The 26,670-nt window shown below is 40.1% G+C and overlaps 2 protein-coding genes across 7 annotated transcripts in view; one reads left to right on the top strand and one right to left on the bottom strand.

The window, feature by feature from the left end:
- Positions 1 to 9,243, top strand: part of ZNF217 (zinc finger protein 217) — a 32,298-nt gene extending 23,055 nt beyond the window's left edge. For all 4 annotated transcript variants that reach the window (XM_082773179.1, XM_082773176.1, XM_082773177.1 and 1 more), the window contains exons 5-6: positions 1,938 to 2,066; positions 3,354 to 9,243. In XM_082773179.1, the coding sequence (XP_082629305.1) occupies positions 1,938 to 2,047 (110 nt within the window). In that variant the 3' untranslated portion in view covers positions 2,048 to 2,066; positions 3,354 to 9,243. The remainder of the gene's footprint in view (positions 1 to 1,937; positions 2,067 to 3,353) is intronic.
- Positions 9,244 to 19,777: 10,534 nt separating this feature from the next.
- Positions 19,778 to 26,670, bottom strand: part of TSHZ2 (teashirt zinc finger homeobox 2) — a 223,296-nt gene continuing 216,403 nt past the window's right edge. For all 3 annotated transcript variants that reach the window (XM_082773183.1, XM_082773182.1, XM_082773180.1), the window contains exon 3: positions 19,778 to 22,737. In XM_082773183.1, the coding sequence (XP_082629309.1) occupies positions 22,724 to 22,737 (14 nt within the window). In that variant the 3' untranslated portion in view covers positions 19,778 to 22,723. The remainder of the gene's footprint in view (positions 22,738 to 26,670) is intronic.

Genomic DNA, 26,670 nt, shown 5'->3' on the forward strand with positions numbered 1-26,670 from the left:
GACAAGCTCTCTTCTGCCAGTATTCTTAGTGAAGCCAGCCTGTGGAAGTGGCAGTTGATGCAATACTATTTATAAACAGTGACTTCATTGGAATTCACCTTGTTCTTCTTTTTGAAAGCTCCACCTGTCTACCAGAAAAATCTGTGGTAGGCTTTTCTTCCTCTTCTGTAGTACGAGCCTGGAGTCAGTAGCTCACAGTCAAGAACTTTTTACTATTTTTTGCTATGTAAAGTTCTCAGAACTCTGGCTACAACTGATGTGACAGAATCATTGTTATAGAAATAATGATTTCATTGTTCATTGCCTAATGCCATCTCAGGGCAAGAGGAGCCACTTTTTATGGCTGTTACTTACCTTGGAAAGACTTGTGAAACAAGACCCTTTCAGTGGATTTTCTTAGCAAGTTCAATAAAAGCCTTGTGCAATAAAATGTAGGCTTTTAAGGCTAATTTCCCGGTTTTCCAACCATTCTGCCCAGAAGTACACAAATGAAACCAAACCTTGATGTTTTTGAGAAGGTTATGGGTAGCAGACAAGTAAACTTCTCGGTATTAGAGTTCTAACATGGGTGGAGACAGTAAAGATGAAAGTTTCTGCACATTCTTTTTTGGTTCAAAAAAAAAAAAAAAAAAAAAAGCTGAAGTACCCCTGTTTTTTCAGAGTTGCAACCCCACAGAGGTGCTTTGTGAGATGTCATATGCAAAGTACTGCAGGTGTAGGCCCGCAGGTTTCTGTAGTCTTTTTATTCAGCCCTGGTGATATTATAAAAACATGTCCAAAACCTTTCTTTAAGGGTCCGTGTGCCTTGTGGCAACGTTATTTAGGTCCTATGAACATGTTATGTTGCATGTTTAATGCTGGATCAAGTTGTCATGAGAATATGTTCCACTTGGCAAACTTGATTAAAGCATGATGCCTTCCATTACTGCTTGTAAGCTGTGCCACTCTGTGTTGCCCTGAAGAGACAGAAACGATCTGAAACCGCTCAGTTTGTATTATTTTCAAATTACTTGCCTTTGCAATGGCAACATGCTATCAAGGATAACCTGTTGGCTGATTGATCTGGCAGAAGCTGCAAATTAAAGACAATTGCTCACGACACACTCCAATGGCTTTGTAGATTCTGTTGAAATATTAATTTAAATTTGCCATTTTAATTTAATTAAAGCTTGCTAGGTTTTTTCAATGCTGCATTTAAAGCTTTCATGGAATATGGATGGCAGTTGGGCTTTTTGTATCCTGTGGGAGTAATGATTCTTGGCTTTTTTTCCTTTATTTTATGAAGTGATTTTTGACTGCTTGCTTAAGCTAATAAGACTTGATATGGAACAGGCATTGATTTCACATATATAAATCTGAATTAATGGTCTCAGATAAATATAAAATTACCTGTATACTAGACTGAAAATTACTTAAAGTTCTTGATGTACATGGTTATTTAAAGTGTTACAAATTCCACATAATCTATGAAGGTAGTAATGTAGCACACTTGTTTTTCATTTCAAATACACATTTAAGAATTTGATTTTCAAACAAATACAGGAAATGGATATGTAGGCATCATGCTATAGAAGGTATTGCAGCACTTAAACCTTCTTAAAGTCAAGTCTACTGTATGATGAGTTAAGCAAAGATATTTCTTTCTTGCAAGTAAAATAAGCAAAACCTAGCATGATGGACATTGCGTGCATACAGCTTAAAACCTAGTTTTTACGTTTACATTTTTCTCCACGTCTTAATCCTGCATATTGCGTTTTCTATAACCTTTTAATAGGACTAGGAGTAGCTATTGTCTTGGGCCATGCTCATGAGTTGTATTTTGGTAGCTTGTGGTGTTTTGGGATTCTGGATGTTGACATAGACCTGCTCACAACTGAATGTCTGACTAATTAGATTAGCAGGAAATAAATTAACTCCTCTAAATTTATTTTTGTCAGGAAAGAGATCAGTGTCATACCAACACTTATCTAGCAGCGTGCTACAAAAACGAAGTTATGAAAGTTTCATTGGCAATGCACGCTTTCGACCAAGTGACAAGAAGACTTGATCATTTGCTTCAAGAAACGGTAAACAAACCTTTTGAACTAATTGTTACTTAAATATTGCATTATGTACTCATAACATCAAACGTTGCTGCACAGTGTGATGAGAGGTTATGAAAGTATGAACCAGAACAGCTGAAAATACAAACTCCTCTTAGGAAGTGAACCAAATACTCATAGAGCATGTTATTTCAAATATCAGCAGTAGCTTACTTTGCATAAAAATGTATACGTGCTCCTTTTGTAAAAGAAATGGAAGTCCTAACAATAGATAAATATTTTAATTAGATGCAGTATTAGTGGGAACTGTTCAATGAGATGGCCTTCCCCTTGAGTCAGTGTATGCAGGCGGGGGAACAACATGCAGAGAACTGGAAGTGAGGAAGTGCCTGTTATCACAGTTCATGAATCCTATTAGTCCCTGAGAGGTTATCTTGGTTAGTCCTTCCTGAAGATGTCTACATTACTCATTTCACAACTTCTGAAGACTGTGAGGATTGCCTCAGACAAGACTCTTGGATTATTTCATAGAAGAGTAAGGGTTTCCTGATAGCTAGCTCCTTGACAGTTTATCTTTGTGTACTGGAGCAGTTGTTCCAAATAGCTTTTCTTTTGTTTGGCTGAGGGATGGGTGTAGCCTCTAAGGGAAACAGGTCAAGTGAGAAGAATTAGCTTGGTATTCTGAATTCCCGTGCTTCATCTCTGCAGTATGTAGCTATATCTCAGAACTTCACAATTCCATTGTGTTCACAACATTCTTAGCTGCTAAGGAGATAAGCACTCTATAAGACTATAAATAAATGTGTATGCTGCTTCTATACTGAAGCTACAGATCATTTTCCTCATTCAAATTTAAGCAGATACCTCTTGAGTGCTACAGCACCTGGACCAGCATGCAGGCTTTTGTAGAAAGATTTTCACGTATCTGGGGAGCAGAGCTGTCTGACCTCCAGCCGACAGCTTTTAAAACACTTTGCTTTAGTTCTTGATAGTCTTCTAATCTTACTGCTTTTATTGTCCCCTACTAAACATATTTTTGCTTAGTTCTGCTTTTAAGCTAACTCAATTTCCTGCCTGTATTTCTACTTGGGGCCTGAGTGTCTTCAAAAGTAGACTTGATTGCCAGCTTTTATTTGTTATGAAATAGATTCAGACTGTATATGGCAATAGTAATTTCAACATACACTTATGCAAGGGTGCAGATTAAATTCTTTGTTTTAAAAATGCATCCTCCTGAAAAAAGTGTTACGGTATTTTATAGTTTTATACAAAAAACACAAACACCAATGTTATTTTTTTGATTTGTTCTAGGTCTTAAGGACACAAGTGCATGTTCTATGGAATTATATCTGCAGTTCATCCCTTGAGGAAAATGAATGGTGAAAGCTACTGAACTAAGCTGTGATTGTACTGTATATAAAAACACTACAGTTTTATAATATTGGTTCTGTTAACATTTTGTACCAAATAGCCATAAAAAGTAGTCTAAACAATTGGGTTATGAAGGTGTGTGGAGAATGTATATCTTGACATTGACTTTGAGTATTTTTCATTAGAATTAATTGACCAAATATTAGGTAGGAATTATATTTTTACATACTTGAGCGCTGCTGAAAAGAGTTTCTTTGAAAGAATATATAATCCTTGCACCTCAGGTAAACTGTAAATACTGAAGTTGAAATCCTGTTTGCTTAATGCTCCTTTTTCATAAAGGTGAAAGTTTCTCAAATGTTTTTTTTTTTTTTTTTTCTGTTGAACTATGTTAGTTTCTTGAAACAACTTCCAAATAAACTGTCTAAAACTGTCCAGTTTATAAATGTTGTGAACATCAAAGCAACGGTGCTGATGTTAAGCTGATCTGCCTTGTATATGTTAGGACCATAATGTGTTGGAGGGATCTGCTTTCCTGGAGCTGTTTTCAGCATGTTTTTAGAGGCGTGGATGAGGCAATACTTGACATTTGAATTTGTCAGTGTGGTGTTCCTGAAATACGGTTGGATTCCTGTTTTGGCATTGGTTGCTGTTCTTCAGAGAAGTTTTTTTAGTGAACATCTCTAGCAACGTACAAACTTTTACAGCAGAAAATACCTAGGACTTGCATGAGAAACGATACTAATCTAAATGTTTCAGATGTTTAGTTTTCTACTAAACTCCGTACAGTTACATTTAGAGGAAAACTACTTTGCACCTTTGTCCAAACTATCAAGTCACAAACAGGCTTACAATATGAATATGGGATCTACAGACTTCAAAAAAGGGATGTGGCTATGGTGTAGCCTGCTTGACTGTGCTTGGAAGCTTCTTGATGTCTGTTTTTAGCATCTACTGGGTGTTTAAAATGAGTAAGGAATAACCTGTTAATAGGAGAATATCTCCTTTTATATTTTTTTGTGAAGACAACAAGAGTTTTTTCTAATGCGCATGCAGTTTTAACTTTTCCTAAAGGGAAGATGGCCAGTTTCCAGCCAGTAAAGCAGAACTGTGTAATTTGACATGCGTTCCTAGTTGCTTCTCATAAAGCCTGTAGTTAAGAGTTGATTTCTTCTGTACCTGGCTTTGACTTCCATATATTTGAGTAAAACAAACAAAAAAAAATTTGCACTGTTCATTTTACTCTCTTCCCTCAAACAGCAAATGTAAACTAGCAAAACCTAGAAACTCTTGTTTTTTCATTATGCAACTTGAGATGTTCCAGTTGTATGTCTTAGTTCCTGAATATGGGACCTGATTTTAATGTCTCTGTAAACTGGCGATGTAATGAAGTGCTGTGTATCAGGAAATTGTACACTATTTACCTTCTTTCCTGTTCATAAGCTGAGCCATATGTACATAATCTAGATTTGTTTTCCTAGTTTTGCACTTTTATAGCCTATTTTTTGAAGATGGATTCACTTGGAAAATGGTTAATCTATTTTTTTGCGTGATCTTTCAATGAGTCTTATAGAATGCATGCTGTAACTATCATCTATGTACCTTATGGGGTTCTGTGATTAAAACATGTACAGGGCTGTATTAAGATGTGTAAGCAAACAGACCTAAGATGTGTTTTTAATCTTCCTTCATGCCGGTACAGTTTCCCTCAAGGCTTTTTAGTAGATATCTTGGGGGTCGAATGGAAAAATGGACATGAAGACTCTATTTCATGGCAGCCCAGTCCTGTACTTCAGAATACACTTTGCCCATCAGTATTAACTATTGGGATACTACTGGTTTTGTATGTTTCTTTGGAGATAACAGTGCATATATAGAGGTACAAATTGTTGATTTTTCTTTTTGTTTTTGTATTTATTTCATTCCATTTTGTTTTATTTTAATTGTTGAAACCAGAAGTTGTCAAGCAGTAGGCACACATTACTCATTTAATTTATGATGTATTTCACTTTAGTTGAGTATATTATTACATGTGGATGTAAATATAGACCTGGTGTTTTGCAAAACTGGTTTCTGTGTCTTGTTTTCAAAGATTAAAATTAGTTGGATGGAATTTCATATTCTCTTGACCTTTCATCATACTCAGACCCCTGTGGGAGGAGATGAAGGATCTGCCAATAACCAAACCCAAATTCATGTCCTATTCAGTTGCTCTCATGAAAATACTGAGTCACTTCCCAGGAAATCTGGCTGAGGCTTGGAGGACAACTCTATAAAGAAGAAACCTTTTGTTTCTTCCTCTTCAGTTTTCTTCCTTTAAGAAAAACAGAGTTCTTGTATACGTACATTGTGGTAATAAGAAAGAGTAAGGGCATGGATTTTTAAAAAAAAAATATTTTTGAAGCTTCAGAATTTGTAAGGGCTTTTTGGGAAAAAAAAATAAATCTAGATCTGATGTGTTCTTGGAGCTTGACTGACTGGCATTGCCTTTGATAGTATCTGAAAACCAGATTAAGAGCTTGGGGAAGACAGTTGGAAAAGACTTGTCAAAGGCAACTCACCCTCAAGAGAAGAGAGCTCCTCAGATGATATCCTCATTATAAATTAACTTCATTTAAGGGCACATAGATGTGACCAGTGCCTCAGTGGCATCTCAGATTAAGCTTTTGATTATTGTGCTGGGCTGGTACTGGTGGCTGTGATTAAAGTTTGTGGAAGTAGGCTAGGCTGCTTTGACTAAAGAAAAGGCAGTGCTGGTGGGGAGAACAGAAACTTCAAAGTGGAAGCCTAACAAAATGAAGTGATATGTAGATATATGTTGATCTGTCACTTGCTTTGGGACTAGTGAGTCCTTACAGTGCCTGTGGTGTACAAATGGGTCTTGGAGTCTTGCTGCTGGGGACGTTCATCTAGGCTTGGGGTAACATTGCTATTGCTAAATTCCTGTGCAGTGCTGAATGACGGTGCGGTAGAGGGGGGTGTAAAACAGACGTGAGCTATGCAAGTCATCTTTAATGTTAACCATAGCTATCATTTGGGGGATATCCTTGGGGGGTGGCTTAAAAAAAAAAAAAAAAAGAGCCAGTGAATGAATCTAGGATGCATCTTCATTGCTGGTGTTGATTAAAGCTGTTCTAGTTGAGGGATTAGTGTGATGTGCTCCTGACTAGTCTGCTGTCATCCCTATCCTCCTGGTGCCAACGAAGCCCTGTGGTAACTGGTTTGCCTGATAACCTGATGAGTGCCGTTTGTTTCTTCTGAGTGGGGCCTTACTTGAGGACTTAAAAGTGCTATCTAAAATGCTGGAATGTATAACTACTAAAGTGTTTCTCTACAGCAATAACTGTTCAGATCACTTGGGTGGTAACATTAAATATAAATGTTTGAGGCAGCTTCTATACTTTTAATGAGTTACGCTGAAGGCACATTCAGGTGACCATGTCTTGCAACTCCGAAGCAGCAGCGTTAATTTTCTCATACTAGGAAGTTCTAGTGTTAAATCACCAAACAGTTTCATGTTCCCCTTTTTAGTAAAAGAGGAAAATATGAAAGTGCATTACTGAGCAGATTTCTCTGTTCATTTGCACACACTTAAGAAAAGTGCATTTAATTAGGATTAGCGAGTCTCTAAATTGCAGATGGTTCTCAGGGGAAAAAATAGTTATGAGTGCATTCATGACATTAAAATCAGTACATTTAATTCAATTTCATCTTAATATTAATTCATAACATCTAAAGTAGTAGTTCCTACAGAAGATGTTCATGTGATTTAGGATTAGTACAGAAAATGAGATCTAGCATTTCCAAACATGCAACAGCATGATTACCATGTGTAATTATACAGATTGAGTAACTACATGCTAATTACAAGAGTGCCCATTTCGACTTGCACTGTTATCTGTGACAAGGGTCTGTTATGTGAAATGCAATTTTATTTAGTCTGGAGTTTATTACTAATAGATAATCCACGTCCAGGACTGGGTCACGTGTAAAACACTGCAAAACTCAGGGGTTAACAGGAGCTGTTGGTGCATAACTCCAGAGTGGGCTGTCTGCTGCGCTAAGCATGGTATTACAACACAAGGTATTTTTGTCTTAAAGTTTAACACTTTTTAGACTGACACATTGGTCTTTGGTTTGACCAGACTTGAAAGTACAGCATCACTTTCTTTCAAGAGTTAAACGTAAGCGTGTGGTATCTTCCTGGATTAACTGTTCTTAATTTTATTTCTCTACTTGAGATGGGATGAGCTGTATCTGCTTTGGGCAGATGCAGAAGCATTATATTCCTTCTGTATATGTAAATATGAAAGCAAAGTAACGTGCTTAGGTCTGGACCAAGCTGGATTCCGTGGACTTTAGAAACTCTGGATTTAGATAGCACTGCTCCCTGAGATTTCCTCCCTCTGTTTCCACTGAGGTTATCTGTAGGTCCCTATGTGCAATACCATAGCTATCACCCTCCTGGCTTAGCAGGGCTCTGCAGCCCCTAGAAGTTCTCACAACAGGGTTAAAAGCAGCAAAGCAAGGGTCTACGTGGTGCTGTCTGCCCAGCAAAAGGCTGGGCATTCCTCAGCATGCATGGGCATGTGAAGGGTGAGGTTTTGCTACATGGAGCAGGTTTTGACTAAGATATACCATGGTCTTGGCTTCTCTGTGTTGGCAGAGGGGAATATTCTTCACAGTGCTTCACTCTTGAGGATCTCCAGCTCTCTGATGTCTCGTTAGGGGTCCATGGAAATGAGTTAACTCCTTGCTCTTCTCTCAGGGAGTGCACTGTGGGTTTCTCTCCCTGTCTCGCTAGAGTGACAATGCGACAGCTTTCAGCAGCATTTTAAGCAAGAGAGAGTGTAATGCGTGAAAGGGAATCAGGCTCTTTGAGAGAGTTTAGCGAGTGTTTGAGCATTAGATGGCAGTGTTGGCAAGGAGGAGCGCTGGGAGCAGCTAACCAAGAGAGCTCGGGCACCAGCCAGCAGCTAGCTGCGTGGGGAGGGCTCTGCATCTAGGGCCACGTTGACTTCAGATTACTAAATTAATTAGCAAGTGCGTAAAAGTAGATACAAATAAAATAAGTAGAGCTGCCTCCAAACACACCATACGTGCAAGAAGACGTTGACCTATTTAAATAATTTATGTAGCAGAAATTGTAGGATAACCAGAAAACTTCACCGACAAGTGAGAAGAACCCAAGGAAATCTGTGGATATATAAATGTTGTCTCTGATTTTGTCTTCTCACCCTATCAATATTTACCAAAATGTGTTGCTACAGAGCAGATTTGGTGTGCAGTTTAGCTGTTGGCTACCCCTATATTTGGTTTTATGATTAATTAAATGATGTATTTTATGATGTGTTACACATCACTATGAGAACTATTTGTCTGAATCTTTAATACACAACTTCTCATGAGCAAGTCTGGGCTAATAATTGTGCAATACTTTGGCATTTCAAACTGATTTTGCACGTATGAAATGTTTTCATTCACCCTCAATGAATGTCATGACCTAATGCAATTACTGATTTTTCATCCATTGAATAATCACTTGCAAAGTGCCTCTCTTTGATTTTACCTCCCTCACCTTTGGTGTAGGTATCAGAACAAGTTGGAAGTAGTGGACAGGAGGAGCCCGCGTTACCTACGTGAGCTGGGAGAGCAACAGACTCCTTGGTTTTCTGATAGCTTCTTGATTTTCCTGGAAAATCAGGAGAATTTTGATTTAGAGCAAATGCATCCTGCCTTCAAATTGTAAAAAACAGTTTCATTTTGTCATGAAATATGTCACTTCAGTTCAGAATTCTCCTGAATTTTTAATATAGATGTGTATATATATAGTCTCAAAAAGCTAATTAAAAGCATTGCTAAATAAAGTAATTTTTCCAGTGTCAAAACTGAGCTCAATTTTTTTTTTTTTTTTTTTTCCCAGGAACATAGAAGGTCAGAACAACTGAACGAAATTAGAATTAATTCAGAATTACATTTTCACCAATGTTGCATTTTTTCCTCTTGTGTTTTTTCCACAACTGCTAACCAAAACCTCTGGAAAGTGCCAAGCTTTTCAGCCAGCAGATTAAGTTATTTTGTACATCTGTTTGCAGTTTGCAGTTTTCTGTTGAACAAGGAGAAATGGCTCAGTACTTCAGTTATCTTTATTGTCTAGATAACACATTTTCCAGGCTCTTTTTTTTTTTTTTTTTGTAAACTTTACTTCGAATCACACTTTAGCTGAAGCACCATCACAGCACACTTCTCAATATTAACCCTGTGTCTTTGCTCTGGGCAGTCCACCAAGGTGGACGTGGTCTAAGATGAGATTTGGCACTTCTTAATTTCTGTTTCTTTTTGATTTACCTTCATTGTTGCGTTCAGGCTTGTATTTCTTCTCTCCCTCTCTCTGCAACTGTTACTTGAAGTTAAAAGGTAATTGAACTCAACATTTCTGTTCAAATTGGGTCTTGTAAAATTCTCTTTTAGCGGAACCTAAATCTGAGACTTTGACATTTTGACAGAATCTGTTTTCAGGTTGAAAAATTTCTTTCTTGATAAGAATTTTTGTTGTTTTCCTGTTTGACTCCAAAACCCTAAGAGCTGATCATCTTTAAAGTATTAGCATAATTGTTTACAGATGGTCTTTTTATATTAAAAAAAAAAAAAAGCAACAACACACAATGAAACACACACCGATTTCTCCCTTCTCTAACCTAGCTTCACTGCTGTTTTTCTAAGCTCAGGGGCTTCTCATTTTCTTCATTTAACCTAAATGTATTGTGGGATGAGTTTATCCAGAGCTATTGATATTTCATTAGTTACTTCAGAGAAACAAGCCAACAAAATTCTCGAACACTTGTAGAGCTGTTCAGTTCTTGTTAACTAAATGGAAGTGCTTGAATGTCCTGTTACAAATAAATGTGGTTTTATTGCCAGTGATTTTTGGCACTGCAATTATAAAGCTCAGTCTTGGGACATGTTAATGATGCCTGGATTACACCACGTCACTGAACTGCACACTCAGAAAGCCAGATCCAGTAAATTTACTTGTGAACACTTTAAAAATAAAGATCAGGGATAGTCTACCATGAAAAGGGACTTATTGGCCTGGAGTCAGCTCTGTTAGCAGGAACTATAGCTGCACTTCCATCACTATAAATTAAAGTTGAGTATTAATGTAAAACTAACATCAATTTCTAAACAAAACAAGCAAAAACCATGAAAACCATATTTCAGGTATGTTTGTCTGGACACTACTTCCTTTATGGAATTCCTTGTTTATTTTGCAGTAGCACCTGGAATGCCCAATGTCTAAGCTGCAGCCCTGGTCAGTTTAGCTACAGTAGAAACCAACAGTAAGAGAGAAACTCTCCAGTATTTCAAAAGATGCATTCATTGCTACACTTTAGACAGCTTCTCCAAGTATGTTGCATCCCTAAAAGTACCATTTCCTCAGCAAAAGCATGCTTTTTGTGTAGGTGGTATTAAAAAATGCTGTAAATACCTGTTCAGGAACAGTACCATTGCAGTAAATATTTTAGCGTGTATCCAGTTCTGGTTTCCCAAATATTTTTGTTAGCATTGAGGTTTATCTGACCATCTCTGCAAGAAGCCTCCTCTTCCCTGACCAGGGCCCTTTAGACGTGGTGTGGAGAAATGTTTTAGGGACTCAGGTGTCTTTTGCAGGATGACCAAAGAAGGCACCGAAGGGCTTAGCCCGGATGCAGGTATGCACAAGAAGTGCATGAGCAGACGTCACTGGAAGAGCTCCCTGTTCAATCCTCACACGTGTCCTAAATTTCACAGCTAATGGATGCTGTTGGTTCCTGCTTGTGGCCCCGGTGTCGACTGCCAGCGCTCTGTCCCAGCAGGATGCCACTTAACTGCTGGGACCACGGGCTGGCCCTTTGGTTGTGCTGTGCAGTCCTTTACTGACCTGAGAGCTCTGCGGTGCTCCAGAGGGTGCCTCACAGAATCCCAGCCCCACAGGCTCGGTGAGGTCCCACCCCAAATCCTTCATGCCTGACCCCAGTGCCCTGTGAACCAGCTTCCCCTTGGCACCCGGCCCTCACGGGCAGAGCAGCTATTTAAATTGTAAAGCATTCGGCAGAGGTAGATGGAATTAAATTTATTCCTGGATTGTTGAATAATGTAATATACGTGTTGTACATAAAAGAATCACAAACCACCCAGCCTGATTTTCCTATGAAAACATTTAACTTTTATTAAATCAAGACAGTTTTAAGGAGCAGCAAGAATGAAAGCAAAAACAACAATTGAACTAGCTTTCAAAGTTGCCCTGTAGCCAAAACATCCATATAAGAAGCTGAAGGGTTGATTTTATTTGTTTGTTTGTTTATCCAGTTGAAGTGCATCACCAATAATTAACAACAACAACAACAAAGAAAAAAAAAAAAGGGAAAAAAAGATGCAAGTTCAAACCCTTGGAATAAATCAGAGTGGTCTCCAGAGCCTCCCAGAGTTGCCTACAGCTGCTTTGGCTGTCTCCATCAACACAGGAACACTGCAGCCTTTTAAGCCCTTAATCCTGCCCAGGCCCAATACTGCCCAGCCGGGTCCAGCCTAGGCCTTGAGGAAGGGCAGGACATGGCCATGGGCCCGGCCCCACAGCCTCGCAGGGCAGTGAGCTCCGGCACATGTGTGTTATGGCAGGAGGTGGGACCGGGTCCAAGCAGTGAGCGCGTTGCTGCTTCCTGGAGCCATTCAAGTATTCGGGGTCGATGCCTGTGAGCCTTGCAGGTGAAACTCCCCTCAGGCCAGGATTTGGCCCCGTACCTATAGGACATACCTAAACCATTAACTATTCTTCCCAGGAAAGTGGCAGAGGACCCTGTGTGCTGGAGTTAAGTCAGAAAGGCGAGACAAAGCCCTGGGGAGTGGTCTGCAGGGAACAAACCTGTATTGGCAGACAGCAAGATAAATTGGATGATCTAATAGTCCTTTTCCATCTCTAAGTTTTATGATTCATTTGTTATTTTAGCCATCTATATATACTTTTTATTTTACCCTAGAGGTGTTTCTTGAAATGTGTGCAATATATTCCTTTAAAAAAAAAAAAAATCACTTAAAAAAAGGTCTGTATTGCAGGATCCAAGGCACTGACTCCTAAGTGCGTTCACTAATGAACTACCCAGCGTGTAGAAGAGGAAGGGTGCCTCTTGCCCCCCCGGTCCCTGGGTGCGGGATGGTCCCTTTGGGCTGCAGGTGAGAGGGTGGCGGGTGGAGGGGGGCTGGCTCTGGGTGGTGGGGATGGCTGAGGAAGAAGGGAGGGATTGTGCCTGCTGGCTTCTGCCTGCCATGCTGGGCTGGACCAGCCCCTGAGCAGTGCTTGGCTTGGGGATGGTTGGGAGATGGCTTGGGGTTGGTTTTGGGATGGCTTGGGGACAGTGAACAGTGCCCAGGGGTGGCATTGCTGCCACCATGCAGCTGGCAGGGTAGCTCCAGGTGGGTGCTGCGCTCATCTCCTCTTTTATTACCCCAAGGAGGAGTGGTGGCAATTAAACACAGCTAACAGGTGATCCTGTACCCATCAAAATTTAATGAGTACAAGGCTTGGGAATCTCTGCCACGTCTGGCTTTGCCTCATCTGCAGTAAATAACAGATGATGGTGGTGCGGCAGCAGCGCGAGCTCCTGAGCTCGGCGCATGAGGCATCGCCCGGTTCGGAGGGAGCGTTACGGGGAACGAGGGAGTACTTAGGGAAACTAAGTGTTAAACAGAGCCATCCGTCTGAGGTGGAGCACTTGAGAGAAGGGTATTTGGTATCTCAATCATGCCTGGTTTATGGCTAGCGAGCCTTGAATTTGTGTGACAGCAGCCCAATGCCTCGCTGTAGATTACATCATAAATAACCCAGGCATGGAGTGGTCAGAAGAGCCAGATGAGGGAGCGAAAAGGATGTGTAGAAACGAACACAGGGTGGTGTAGTTAGATTTTTCTTTTTTCTTTATTTTTTTTAAATGATTATTATTTAAGGGAAGGGAGGCTGCTAGAAATCATTCGTGAGTTTTACTGAAACAGGCACATTCCTGTGGTTTTTACTCCCACAGTCTCTCCAGGTCAGTCTTTTTCTTTCTCTGTAGAGAAAGAAAGGGGGGAAAAAGAAAGAAAGAAAGAAAAGAAAAACCCACACAAAAATCAATCCATCAAATGTCATTACAGATTTATTAAGCCTGATGTAGAAAGACTTTTAACAGTAACATCTTCAGAAAGCATAAAAAGAGCACTTCTGTTCAGTCTTGTGCTTTGAAAATCTAAATATATTTTTATCATATAAATAATTCTTTTCATGTTTTAAGTGCATCTGTTTTTTTTTTTTTTTTCCTTTTCAAATTTCCATTTTACAATTGGCCAAAACTGAAGTCTGCATTGACTGAAATGAAGCCATTTGCAAAGCTAATGATGTTGTGAAGCATGTCTATGGTGAACCATATCAGCTAGATTTCAGAAAGGTAGTTCAATGAGTGCAGCATTAAAATGAGGGACAGCCTCCAGCAAAATCATAATTGAACACACCCAAGTCCTTAATGTCTGCAGTTGGGTTTCCTGATGCAAATTACGATAACATTTCAGATGTGAGCAGTCGCTTTCCAATAGCTGCAGTGGAAAAGAGACATTTTATGCCACAAAGGAAAGAATTACCATGTTTAAAAATGTAAATAATATATGTATAGAAACCTTTTTTATGGAAATGAGGCATTCAGGATTATGTGAACAGTTTGGGCTATTTTTTTTCCTTTTAAACACAACAGATAAAGATGTGTGATCTATTATTCAGGGCTTTAATTACAGTTCTAAAACTGCAGTGATTTTATTAAAAAAAAAAAATCCCTGGGCATAAAAAGTAATGTTTTTTTTTTTTTTTTTTTTTTTTTTTTTTGTGGTAAAGTTGAGGGATTTTTTTTTTTTTTACAATGTATTTGCAATGATAAAAAATAAAGAACAAAAAATCACTGTTGATAGATTTCTATGCTGCAAAATCATACACAGAAATACATCTTAAATACACTGGAATACAGGCGTCTTCCTGTAAATCAGAAAAGGCCTTAGATAAATAGGTTTGACCTGATTTAAATTTAATGAGATACATAGTCCTGATTGTTAATAATTGGTTTGGGGAAACCCAAAACAATAAAAGCAGTAATCTCCTCTAGTATAAATTATACGAATTTATTTAGCAATCAACCAAAGAAAAAAATACCATTAACATTTTCAATTTGTTTAGTTTAAGTTAGTTGTAATAAGCAAATAATTTGAAGCAAAATTGCCAGCTAGGCTTTGAGCAAGACAGCAAATACTGGGAAGATGCAGATCTGTGATGGATCTATTGGGCCACTAGGTGGTACAATCCTCCCAGAAGAAAGGGCTTTTTCCGTTGTAAGGACCATTCATAATCATCAAAACCAAGTGAAACATGGTTTTGATTAAAACAGCCTGTTGGCTCAATAATCTTAGTAATTTTAAAAACATCCTTAATGTGGAAGAAGAACACTGCAATGTCAGAAATGGCCTTGGGGCCCATTATAAACAGCAACAAAATAAATAAGGAGGAGAAATGAGAGGTCATGAAAACAAAATTAAGCTAATGTTTCAAATTTTGACAATTATGAATTGTTCCTCCAAGAAGACATTAAAAAAAAATTCAGGCACTATTAGATAAAATACAAAGAGAATAATTGTACATGTATGAGTTTTCCCATGGGACTAAGCATGCTTTAAAAGCAAAACTTGACTCAGATTTCCCCTCTTCCCCCCGCCCCCCGTTATAGCCAGCAATTGGGCAGGTCTCATGCAAACACAGACTTGCTTCTCACAGTTCCTTCAAAAACTCATCCCTAATTCCTTTATGAACCGTTAAAAGATGATGACCAAGGAAGCAAACAAACAAAAATTACAAGCATATTTTCTGTACAAAAAAAAAAAAAAATCCCCCGTCATGGACCAATTTTTGTAGGAAACAGAAACAAGCAAATATAACAAAATCTGTGTTTGTAACATGGCAATATAGTTAATATATACAAATATGTACAGTATAAAAATGCATCAAAGGCATAACTTTTCATCCACACAAGCTGCAGTGCACAATGGAAAGCAGCTTGGCACCCCCGCCATCTAAGTATACAGGCAATATAGTCTATACAGCATGCACTTGTTACAAAATGAGTGCATAAGCACTGAAACATTCTACAGATAAAGTCACCGTGAGTCCTTTTCGAAAGGAGTCCCATTTGTGTTGTTAATATAAAAAAGTGTTTAATCTTTCCTTTTTGCGGTTTGTAGTATATACATTTTTAAGGAGAAATGAGTTTTTGATTCATTTTATTGTATTTTATTTTATGAAACAAAATTCTAGAACACCACGGGTCACGTAAGTAACCTGGAGATGCTGCCAGTAACAAACTTATCACATACCACAAGCATTGGGGCAGAGCAAAACTGTCAGATTTACTATAATGGCCAACTATGCTCTATTTAAAGTGGGGATGGATCTCTTATGATTCATGCTGACATATCCAAGATAATAAAAACCAAAACAAATGCACAGAAGGAGAAATAAAAGGAAAAAAAAATAAAAATAACAACAACAAAGGAAAGGATTAATAAGTGGTGCCTGAGCACTAGACAAAAGGGCATATTGTACCAGAGACATATGACAGTTAAGTACCCTGAGCCAAATAAGAACTGTTTAGCTTGTCAGCTTTTGCAACCTGTATTGCACATTCCAGCATTTGCTGCATTGTAAAGCCAAAACACTGCATTGTATGTCCTGAAGAGAGCTGCTGTTCGCTCGGTGCCAAGTGCCCAGCTGCTATGTCAGCCGCAGAATCGATGCCTGTTGTAGACACACATGCACACGTACTGTTGTAGTGTGCCTCTGTGTGCACAGGTATATATATGTGTGTGTAGGGGGCAGGTACCTGTCTGTAGCTGCACTTCTGCCTGGATACATGCAGACATGTAATTTTTGATCGGTACGTGGACCAGTGGTAAGTGGAAACATTGCCCATACAAATCTGCCACACCTGAGACAATCGCATGCATGTTTGAGACCTGCACCCCCCCTTCCCCTGGGGCTGATGCCCATGTGTGGATGTGGGTTTCAAGAGCATGCCATTGTTGCATTATAACATAGCTGCATTTTGCAAGATTTTATTTTCGTTTTTGTTTTCAAATGGTGATCTTTTTTTTTTCCTGTTATCTCATCTAAAAAGTCTAAGGAAACAATTTGTTGTCTTTACCTAAAGCCAAAAAAAAGTGAAAAAAAAAAGTTTACAGAGCTCAATGGTATGAACTCAAGTAGAGATGCATGACCTGCTAGGATTAGCATTTAATCTGGTGTCTCAAACAGGGCTTTTTACAAAGGCCTGAAGACATTTCATGAGCTGAGAGTGAAGATGAACTGGAGGTTTATTACTCTGCAGCTAAATCCAGTGGTACAGCTGTTTTACTTTTTAAAATGCTCTCAAAGAAAATATTGTACAGACACTTGGGTACAAGGAACAGCAGTGTCATCTTAAACTTTGTCTACTCGTAACATTTTTGCCAGCATAGTTAAAACAACAAATGGCCACTGGTGTAGGCTGAAGTACACCGGGATAAAAGTGCTTGTACTGGTATAAAAGTGGTCCAGCAAAGCAAAATAAGCTGTACCAGTATAAAGTGCTTTATAGCGATACAACTGTTTTTACATTAGGACTTCTACCAGCCGAGCCACATCAATAACAAAGTTTTGCAATCACTTCCCTGACATGACTATAAAACTTCTGAAGTGCAGACTGTGCCTCCGATTTAATCTGCACAGAGCTCGGGACTGCTTGCTGAAGTTGTTTTCAAAACCATCTAAACATGCTAGGAATCCAAGGTTAGGACTGTGAGGGCTGTGTTTGGATCTGCGTAAATATACCGAATTCAAGGAAGTTACTCCGGATTTACACCGGAGCAGGTGAATTCAGAATCTGGCCTTTGTGCCTGGCACACAGCCATGTGCCAAGGGCTGTCTGCAGGCTTCTGTTATCACCGGAAAGCACTCCTTATTTCTGTATTCTCTCGTTTTCCTTTTGAAGAGATCTGGAGAACAAAATCCTAAATTCTGCACGCTTGTGTGAAATAATTACTGCAGTAATTAATTAAGAAAAGAAGAAAAAGGGAAATCCAGGCAGCATTTCTTTCTGGAATGCATCCTGAGTGGCTCATGCGGTGCCATCAACAGGACTTACACTGATATCAGCTGCTGATGAAGTAGCTTCGCAATTTGATGAAATGTGAATTGAAATCTACCTCTAGATGTGTGTCATTTTATTCCTTAATTATGTCTCAAAACACTGCTGTCTCTGTGGTCCAGCGTGTCATACATTAAAAAACACTTTGCGCCTACCAGTGGCCACCTCAAGCTCTTCAGTAGCGTTCCTGAAAAGTTATTTGTTTTAGTGAAATTCGATAACGTCTGGCTGATCATTTTCTACAGGAGATGATCAGAGAAAAAAGAAAGTGGCAACCTGCGGGATGAATTGTGAGAGGGAGCAGGAGTGGCGGCCAGCAAAGCTGGGTGTCATCGCCCCGTCACGGCTCCGAAACCCAAAGAGAAGCCGGTCTCTGGTCTCCCTGTGGGGGGCCAGCAAAGAGGAATTACAGAACTGTGCAGCTCCCAAACACGGCTTCTGGGAGCAAAAACGATACGTCAGCTTGTGCAGGGAGATGGGCACATACCAGTAGCACTTTTTCAAAATATATAGAGGTGGTTATATCAGTTCTCTTGCTTGGGGACAGATGGCCTTTAAAGCCTGTTGTAATTGCAATGTATTGATCGGGAATCTGTGATCAATACTGTCTTTATAGAGAGAATTTTAAATATAAATTGCATCGTATATCTGTTTGAGAAGACAAAAGCCCTGTGTGACGCCTCCAACTAGCAGGAGCGTTGTGACCAGCAGGAGAGTTACGGTACAGGAGGAGAGGGGACGGGGACGGGGATGGGGACAGGGACAGGGATGGAGGTGGGGATGGGGGGACAGCCTCTGCTCAGCCTGGCCCCAGGCACCGAGGAAATTTCCACAGTAAATTATTTTTGCTGTCCTTTGCCATGTGTTTACCCACAGATGCCCTCACGGGAGGCTGCTGCAGCAGGCAGGATCACGCTGCCAGGAATTAGCAGGGAGCAGCGCCCCAGAAAACAAACCCCCTCTGGGCAGTGCTTGCCAGAGGCTGCCCCAGGCCCAAAGCCAGTTCCTTTTGTATTTCTGCTGGGCTCAGCCCTGCCTGGCACAGAGCTCTTTTGCTCCCTGCCAGGCCTGCAGCCCTCGGTCCCCACTGCCGCTGTCCCCTCTGCTTGAGGAACTGCTCCAGGGCATAAAGGGCTTGGTATCGGCCAATACATAGGGCACTTTATCAAAATATGATTAAGGGAAGAAAAAAGACCAAAAATTAGGAAAGCAATCATCGCCCTGTGGATGTGTAAGAGTTGACACGATAGCCTGTAAAGCTGGCTTGGAAGGCCTCAACCCCTATCGTGTTAATATATAATTATTGATTTTTAAAATGACTTGTTATATCCTCCCTGATCTCTAAAAAAGCTCGGAAGGTCAGTCTTGTAAATACTTTTACAAGTAGGTAATAAAAATCATGATGAAGTTGCATTGACAAGTAATTACTGGCTAGGTTTGTTAGCAGATTCTCAAAGATTTTTTTTTTAAACCAACAATTATTATTGCACTAATGACAGCCATTTTTAAAGTTAAGTGTCCTTCTCCCTCTCAGCTGAAATAATAAGGGCCTGGAAAAAACACCTGAGACTGATATACTGAAATTCTTATATATTAGGCTCCAAAGAGATGCTAATTTTTTCTCTTCCTTTTAAAATAAAATACATATTTTTAAGGTGATATGGCTTATTTTGACCAGGAAGGGAGCTCCGGTTTCTGAATAAATCTCTCAAAGCAGTGTATAAGGGTAACAATTCTTACTGCTTTATTGCAGTGCAAGAGCATAAACAGCTTGGATATGTGGTGTATCAATATGCCACTTGTTAATAAGCAAGGATGTGAATCATAAATATTCGGCTGTTTGATCACCAGGCTTTTAATTAATGTTTTGATGATCTCCAATAAGAATAAAAGTCAGAACGATAGATATTGAGTAGATACGACAGAGAAAAGATGCAATGATTTTCTATGTTACCTGATTTATATGACAGATAAACTATCAACTCATCCAGTTTCATACACAGAAAGAGAGAGAAGAGACGTACATTTTCTTTTTTTTATATCTTATTGTAAAAAAAAAAAAAAAAGAAAAAAAAAAAAAAAAAAGAATCACTTAATTCAAATGTGTATCTAAAATGTTCCCAGAGGACAGCGATGCAGGCAAAATAATCAAGGTTTAGCACTGTGTAATAAAGGTTTGTGGCCGGATTTTAAATAAGCAGCTGTTCCTGCACTCGCCTGTGCTGGAGCAAAGCTTCTTGTGCAAAGCAAGGTGCTGGGTGGGTCAGCCCTGTGTGAGGGGAGCAGTCCTCCACAAAACTTGGAGCTCTCCAGCCCTGAGGTCCCCAGGGGCCAATAGAGCATGGCTGGAGGCAGGGGATGGGATGCTGTTTCCGTCCTTCACCAGAAGTGAACCCCATACCTGCTACAGGCACCAGGAAAGCCTCCCTGCTGCCAGAACTGAGCAGCAGGTGCCCCGAGGAGCCCCAGTGCCAAATGCCATAGGCTTTGGGGTATGCCAGAATGATCCAATTTTTTAATTTTTTTTTTTTTTTTTTTCTGGAATGTATAAAAGCTTGGGAAAGGAGCACGGATAGAGAATGGCTCACGGTTTCTCCCGGGTGGCATTTTGTCACGGTGCTGCCTTTGGGCCCATGCTGCAGGCCCTCACCTTGCGTAACTTCACTTAATAACTCCAAACTGGGCTGTGCAATTTAACAGCTTCTGAGGAGCTTGATGCTAATGCATTGATTTCGCTTTAATAGAATTTTGTTGTCAATGGACGGCGCTCAGCACGGTGCAGGCTTCAATCTTAACCCATCTGAAGGCTCTGCTCCTTTCCAGTTGAGCTCCGTTCATTTCCAGTTGAATAGGTTAAGCAAAGACAGACCTCACTGTTCTCAATTCACTTTATGATCCTCCCATCATAAAAAATAATATCAGCACCTTGCTTTTCATGTCAGAACTACATTTGAGCTGCTATTCCCTATGCCCATGAGTAAATCCCATAAAAGCCGCCCCGTTGTACTGTCGCTATTTTTCCTTGTGGATGATTGATTGATGGATGAGTGCTGACACTTCAATGAAGCTATTTCGACTGCCATCTCAATCCGATGATGTGAGGGGTATATTTTCTGTCCATGCCTCATTACTTCAGAATGACATTCCTGGAACTTCATTTACTTTTTCCCTCCTTCCCTCAAGCGCCATATTTTTTCCCATCTAGGTTATGCATGCCATAAAAAAAGCAATTTGCTATTATATGTGGCATAAGGGCAACACTTTCCCTAGGAGGTAAATAAGAAGGGCCTTTTTTTCTCCTCCATGTTGAGTTTAGGGATCATGTCAAAATTTCCCAAACATTGCCAAAAATGGCCCTTCTGCACAAGCAGTAGGGAATAGGGTAAACATGTTTAGCCTGATTTTGTGAATGCTGCGCTTCAGTTTTAGCCTTGAATGTCTAAAATAAAATAAGAGTAAAAGACACCCCAAAGCCCTCTCTTCTATGAGAAAGATCCTATTCTCAAATTGTGCCTAGCATACTTTGAATATTTCATTTGTAATGGAATAGTGTTTACAACTGGATCCAGACTTATTTTTCCCTCGAGACTGGGGAAAGTTCATCGTTAAATGCAGAGATGGATTTGTCTACTGGAGGTTGCTTGAGTTGCAAGGAAATGCTCAGCTGGAGTAAACAGGGCTGCGCCTGGTTTTCCAAACAGTGCACTAGGTAACACAGGGCTCGTGTCATTAGCATATCCGGGAAGATTTTGCGAGTTGACTCAGGACCCGATTTTAATCTGTGTAATACAGTATTCCCGTTAATAATAATATATAATTAAGACATCCGTTAAAAATCCATAACGTTAATTTAATGGAGAAAATCTAATACAGTTCTATTGGAATTTTTACGTTAAATTAACTTTAACGGGCTTTTAATGGATGTCTTAATTAGATCTCATTATTAACGTGAATATTCCACAAATTAAAATTGGGACCTCAAAGTTTTAATGAAAAAAGTTACAAGCACAAATCCGAAATTGCCATCTTCTCAGGCCCCTGCCCACCAGGTCCTGGCTGACTTGCAGAAGGATGCGCGGTCCAGGCAAACTGCACGGGCAGGGGGACAGCGTGCAGACCAGATTCTGATCTCGTCTGTGATGGTGTAAATCTAAAGTGACTCCACTGACTCCAACAGAAATAATCAGATTTACACCCACCTAACTGAGAAAGGAATTGTACTTTATTCTCTTATATCTATATATAGATATTTATATAGTGATATTTATATATAGATATACCTATATTCATATAATGTTCAATAATCTAACAATAGTACTTTTGTTAAAAATCACTCCATCGCATGTCTTGTCATAAACCATAATGGAGATTTAAATATATATATATATCTGAGGAATAAAACAAACTGAAAATAATCCATTTTAAACAAATCTTTGGCAGCAACATGGTTAAGCATAATTATTTGAACAACTTGCACAGAAGATTAACATTGTTCAGAGGTTTTTTGGCTCAGAATCTGTTTTAACTTAATAATTCTTGTACTTACGGTGATGTATTGATCCCTAGTGCAATGACTGGATTGGGCAACCCAGGTGCAACAGTAATAGCTGCACTGAATAGAAACATTTCCTTTAGACAAACTATCCCAAAGGGGTTATAAATAGGAAATGGACATTACCATGAAAAGTAAAGCTTCCAATGTGACTGCATCTTGTGTAGCACACTTGGACATTAAACTATGAAGATTTTTTTTTTTCCTGTCAAGTGTTACAAATTGACGAAATAAGTACATCAATGTTCCCAGTCATTATCTTACTTCAGTGGCACTTTGTTTTAGTGACAGCAAAAAGGGACAGTGGAGACCAGACAGCCCCAGTGCAGTTTATCAATGAAAATCTAATATCGTCCATAAGCAGGGGAGTGGAAATCAATACTTCATTACCAAATTGTTAGTGAGGATGAAGAAGAATAGCTGGAGTTTTTTTGGCAGTCTTCTCGGTCCGGGTTGCTGTGAGTTCAATGTCAGAATCGGAGTGACGTGCGGAGACGGGCTGGGTGCGGGAAGCCTGGGCTGGAGAGCTGGAACTAAGGCATTTGTCCTGCAAGCAGAAGAAGAGTAACTAGTGTTACCAGGCTTTTAATCATGAGTCCAGATTTTATTGAATATGGACTTTTTTATCAAGAGAAATTCTGGAACTGAGTCAGCTTTGCTTTACATTTTCTGCCCATAGGCTCGCAAAAAGGCAAGGACACAGAAGAGGGAAGAAACCCCCAGTTCCTTAAGCCTATAATGACGCTGGGATTAGAGGGTAAACTCCAGCTGATGCAGGTCTGCCAGGTCCTGTGGGTGTGCTACTATGCTTTTCCCTCATGTTTCCTAAACCTGGTCAATACAAAGAGTCTCATTTTACAGCTGGTCAAGAATCTGCTCTGAAATCATCAGGGTGAACTGGACATCTTGGTACCCACATTGTGCTTGCATTCTTGGACTACTGCTGTGCTATTTGTGGTCATTGTGGCACCTCCCCTCCCCAGCATCATGAGCTGCTGTTCTTCCGTGTGGACCTTTCCTGTTCTGCAGGGACTAAAAGTGCTAAGTGGCTCTAGTTGTGAAGTTACTTCCACACAGAGATGGAGGGTGCTTGTTTTATTTCATTCAAGATGTGGGTTTAAAAGTTCAGCCCGAAGTTAAGTTCTGTTTTGCTCATAACCTGGGGGAAAGATAGATACTGAGAAAAGCAGTAGAGGAAAAAAAAAAAAAAGGGGGGGGGAGGGGGGGGAAATAAGGTGAGAAATGAGTCAGGCAATAAGTAGAATGAAAGCCAATCTGGAGAGAGCACAGGAAAGAAAAAAAAAAAAAAAAAAAAAAAAGACCAGCAGTGGGCAAAGAGGCGGGCAAAGAGAAATATGTTACTGAAAAATATACTATCTGTTCAAGGGCATGCATGTTTCAGCAAACACAACTCAAACCCTGAGGTGTGTTTCCAGTATGCCAGCTAAATCAACTGGAAATTCAGTAGTAGCTTTATTTAAAGTAAAATAAACACAGCTTTTCAAAAAAATTCCACATGAAAACAGAAAAGTCTATTGAGTCCTTTTTATTTAGTTTTAATCTGGTTTGTTTTACAATATCTTCACCCTTTCAGTTTTCACAGTGATGCTGAGTTTTGCATTGGCAACCCAGACCTGCTATGGAGAAACTGTTGGAAGGAAAGAAGAGGTTTGGCAGCTAAATGTAGAGATTTTTTGGCACCTGAGAATGCATGGAAGTCCATTTGAAACTGTGGCGAATACCTTAGATCATTATTCCCACTTAAAAAAATATTAAAAGCAATCCATGTTGACACTTTAAAATGTTGTCTTTAGGTTTCAGAGGTAACGCTCCAGAGCAATTCACACTTTGCAAAGCTATTATTTTTCACTGTGAAAGGACAAAGCTCTGTCAGTTTACACCTTGATCAAGTTTTAAAGCAGCCCAGAAGCCTTGCTGTTGTAAAGCCTGGAGGCGAAGCACCGCCGTGGTGTGAGCTGGAGCTGCTTCCGTGGCCAAGTTCACAGCTGCAGGCTTGCCCCCTGCAAATGGTCTGAGCACAGCCTGCAGCAGTGTCACAGGCAGTTGACTTTTTACCTATCTGAGTGGGTTTTGCAGCCCTCTCCAGGATGGAAAACTCCCTGTGATATGGCACTGAGCTCCTACCTTGGGCTCCCACCAAGCTCTGATGGCAGAGCATCTGCCTGAGGGATGGGTGTAGGAAACACCCGGGGCTGCTCCTGGTCCTGCCCAGGCAGCATTAGTGGCTGCAGTGAGCAGATTGGTGTGGGAGCAATAACTCTTGATTAATTCAGTTCTGCCTCCCGAATGCCATTAGGGCAATAAAGCAGCATGTAGTGTTACTGAAAGTGCTAAGTCTGGGCAGGAGGCTTCGTTTGAAGGAAAGTAATGGCAGAGCACTGGTTCCCTGCCAGTGGGAAATATTTATCCAGGGCTTGGACTGGAGAACTGAGCAGCCTGACGGCCTCCTGCCTCCTTTTCTTTTTCACTTTGTCTAGAGGAAGGTCTTAAACTTCTGTGCTAGACCAGCAGCGAAATCAGCTTAGCAATATTTAGTTTCACACTGCTCTAAAAGCTGTTTGTGACCATTGTGTAAACTTCTGGGGCTCAGCGTCCGTACACTTGACTAATGGTGACATCCATGCGTGACTGAAATCAATTGGGATTGGCATTGATTTCAGCGGGGTAAGTACTTCACCCCCAGGTCTCTTGCCCAACTAAAGGCTTCATCCTCTGTTTTTATTTATTTATTTATTTTATCTTTTTGCATCGTTGTCACTGCAGGCTGGGACAGGACTTTGGGAAATTAATTAGTGGGAGGCCTGATCAATAAGGGTCATAGTTTATGTATTTCATTATCAAGTCTCTAAGAGATTCAGGGAGTATGTGGAGAGTTTGTCACTCGCAGTCTAGGGCACAGCAGCCTGGTGTTCAAACAGCACTCGATGGGCAAAGTTTAGTGCTTTCTGGGCAATTATTGTAATGTAGCTCAACCTGTTCTATAAAGAAAACTCTACCATTTAAATTACATCACAAAAATGCAATGGAGGGTGTTCATTATGCTGGCCTTGCACAGCATATGTGAAATACCAGATGCAGATACTGAAGCTTTGCTTTTATTTAACATTAATTATCAAGCCATCAACAGAAGGAAAAAGTTGTATCTCTTGCAACGTGGATGTGTCAGGACTCACAAGCATCGTCCCGCTCCTTGTCCACAGCATGGCTACCCTCTCCTCCTTCAAACCTCACTGTAAAAACACAGCCATGAAACTTCTGAAGCAGGGACTCTCGAGAATGTCCTCGAGAATGTCTCTCAAGAATGTCCTCCCAAGTCCTTCGCTTGGGGTTTGCTGCCATAGTTTGCTTTTTGGGGTCTGCAGGAGAGCATTGGCCACTTCAGTGGCATTGCCAGAGGTGTGATGCTACCCTAGATCCAGTCAGATGACAGCAGGTCCATGTGCTTACAATGTTCTTATTTTATATAGTTTTTCCTTCCAGATCTTTGCTAATATCATTTTATCATCCTCTATTAGCTTAGTGGGATATTAAAAATGACTATATGTATCTGTCATCCACCAACCAAAGTCCACAGTCTCAAAATCTTTTTGTGCTGCAGCTGTACCTATAGTAATAAATTGCAGGACTCCTTAAAAGGCCAAATGGAAAGGCGCAGACAGTCCCTTTGTGGTTACCAAACATGTTATCTCTAGATGTCATTTTTGACCTACTTTTGCTAGATTTTTACAGCAGCATAAAATCTATCCCTTGAAGATCATCGTCACATACACAATACCTAGACAGGGACAAAAAGTAAATCTGAGTATATTTTGTTTCATTTAGGGCTCCTCTCACCATGAATTACAATATTACAGACTCTAAATGTGTTCTCGTTACCCATAATTATAACTAAAATGATATCAATCTAAACAGTAACTACTCAAATGATTCATCCTGACTGTAAGGAGCATGCTCTCTAAGTTGTGCCTGCCCATCCATTTTAAAGCCTTGCGGCAGAAACAGCTTTCCAGAAGGTCATTTAACAGCACATTAAATAAATAAATAGAACATATTTATTTCAGAAAACACATTCGAATAGGAAAGGAAAGCATTTTGGGAGAGGTAAGAATAACCCTTGTGAAATCTAATACTTTCTGCTCTTCTTTGTTCTTGCGGAGGGTGCAGTACCCACCCAAACCCACGCAGAGACCCCTACGTGATGTTTGTAGGAAGGGGGCCCTAACGTGCTCCGTCCTGAAGGGTGCTGTGCCAAGAAGCTGTGCTGTGCAGGACACAGAGTTTGCAGGCAGCTGCTCCCCAGCAGCCAGCAGAAGAGTGCAGGAAAAAAGGACACCCCTATCATTATGACCCACCAGCAAGTGCCTGAGCCCCTGGTGTCCCTGCAGGACACACCAGACCCTGTGTGTTCAGCCTGTGCCATCAGGCACACAGAGAGGAGGGTGAGAAACACGTCTCCTTT

Source organism: Aythya marila, assembly GCF_965140915.1.
Source record: "Aythya marila genome assembly, chromosome: 16".
Classification (NCBI taxonomy): Eukaryota; Metazoa; Chordata; class Aves; order Anseriformes; family Anatidae; genus Aythya; species Aythya marila.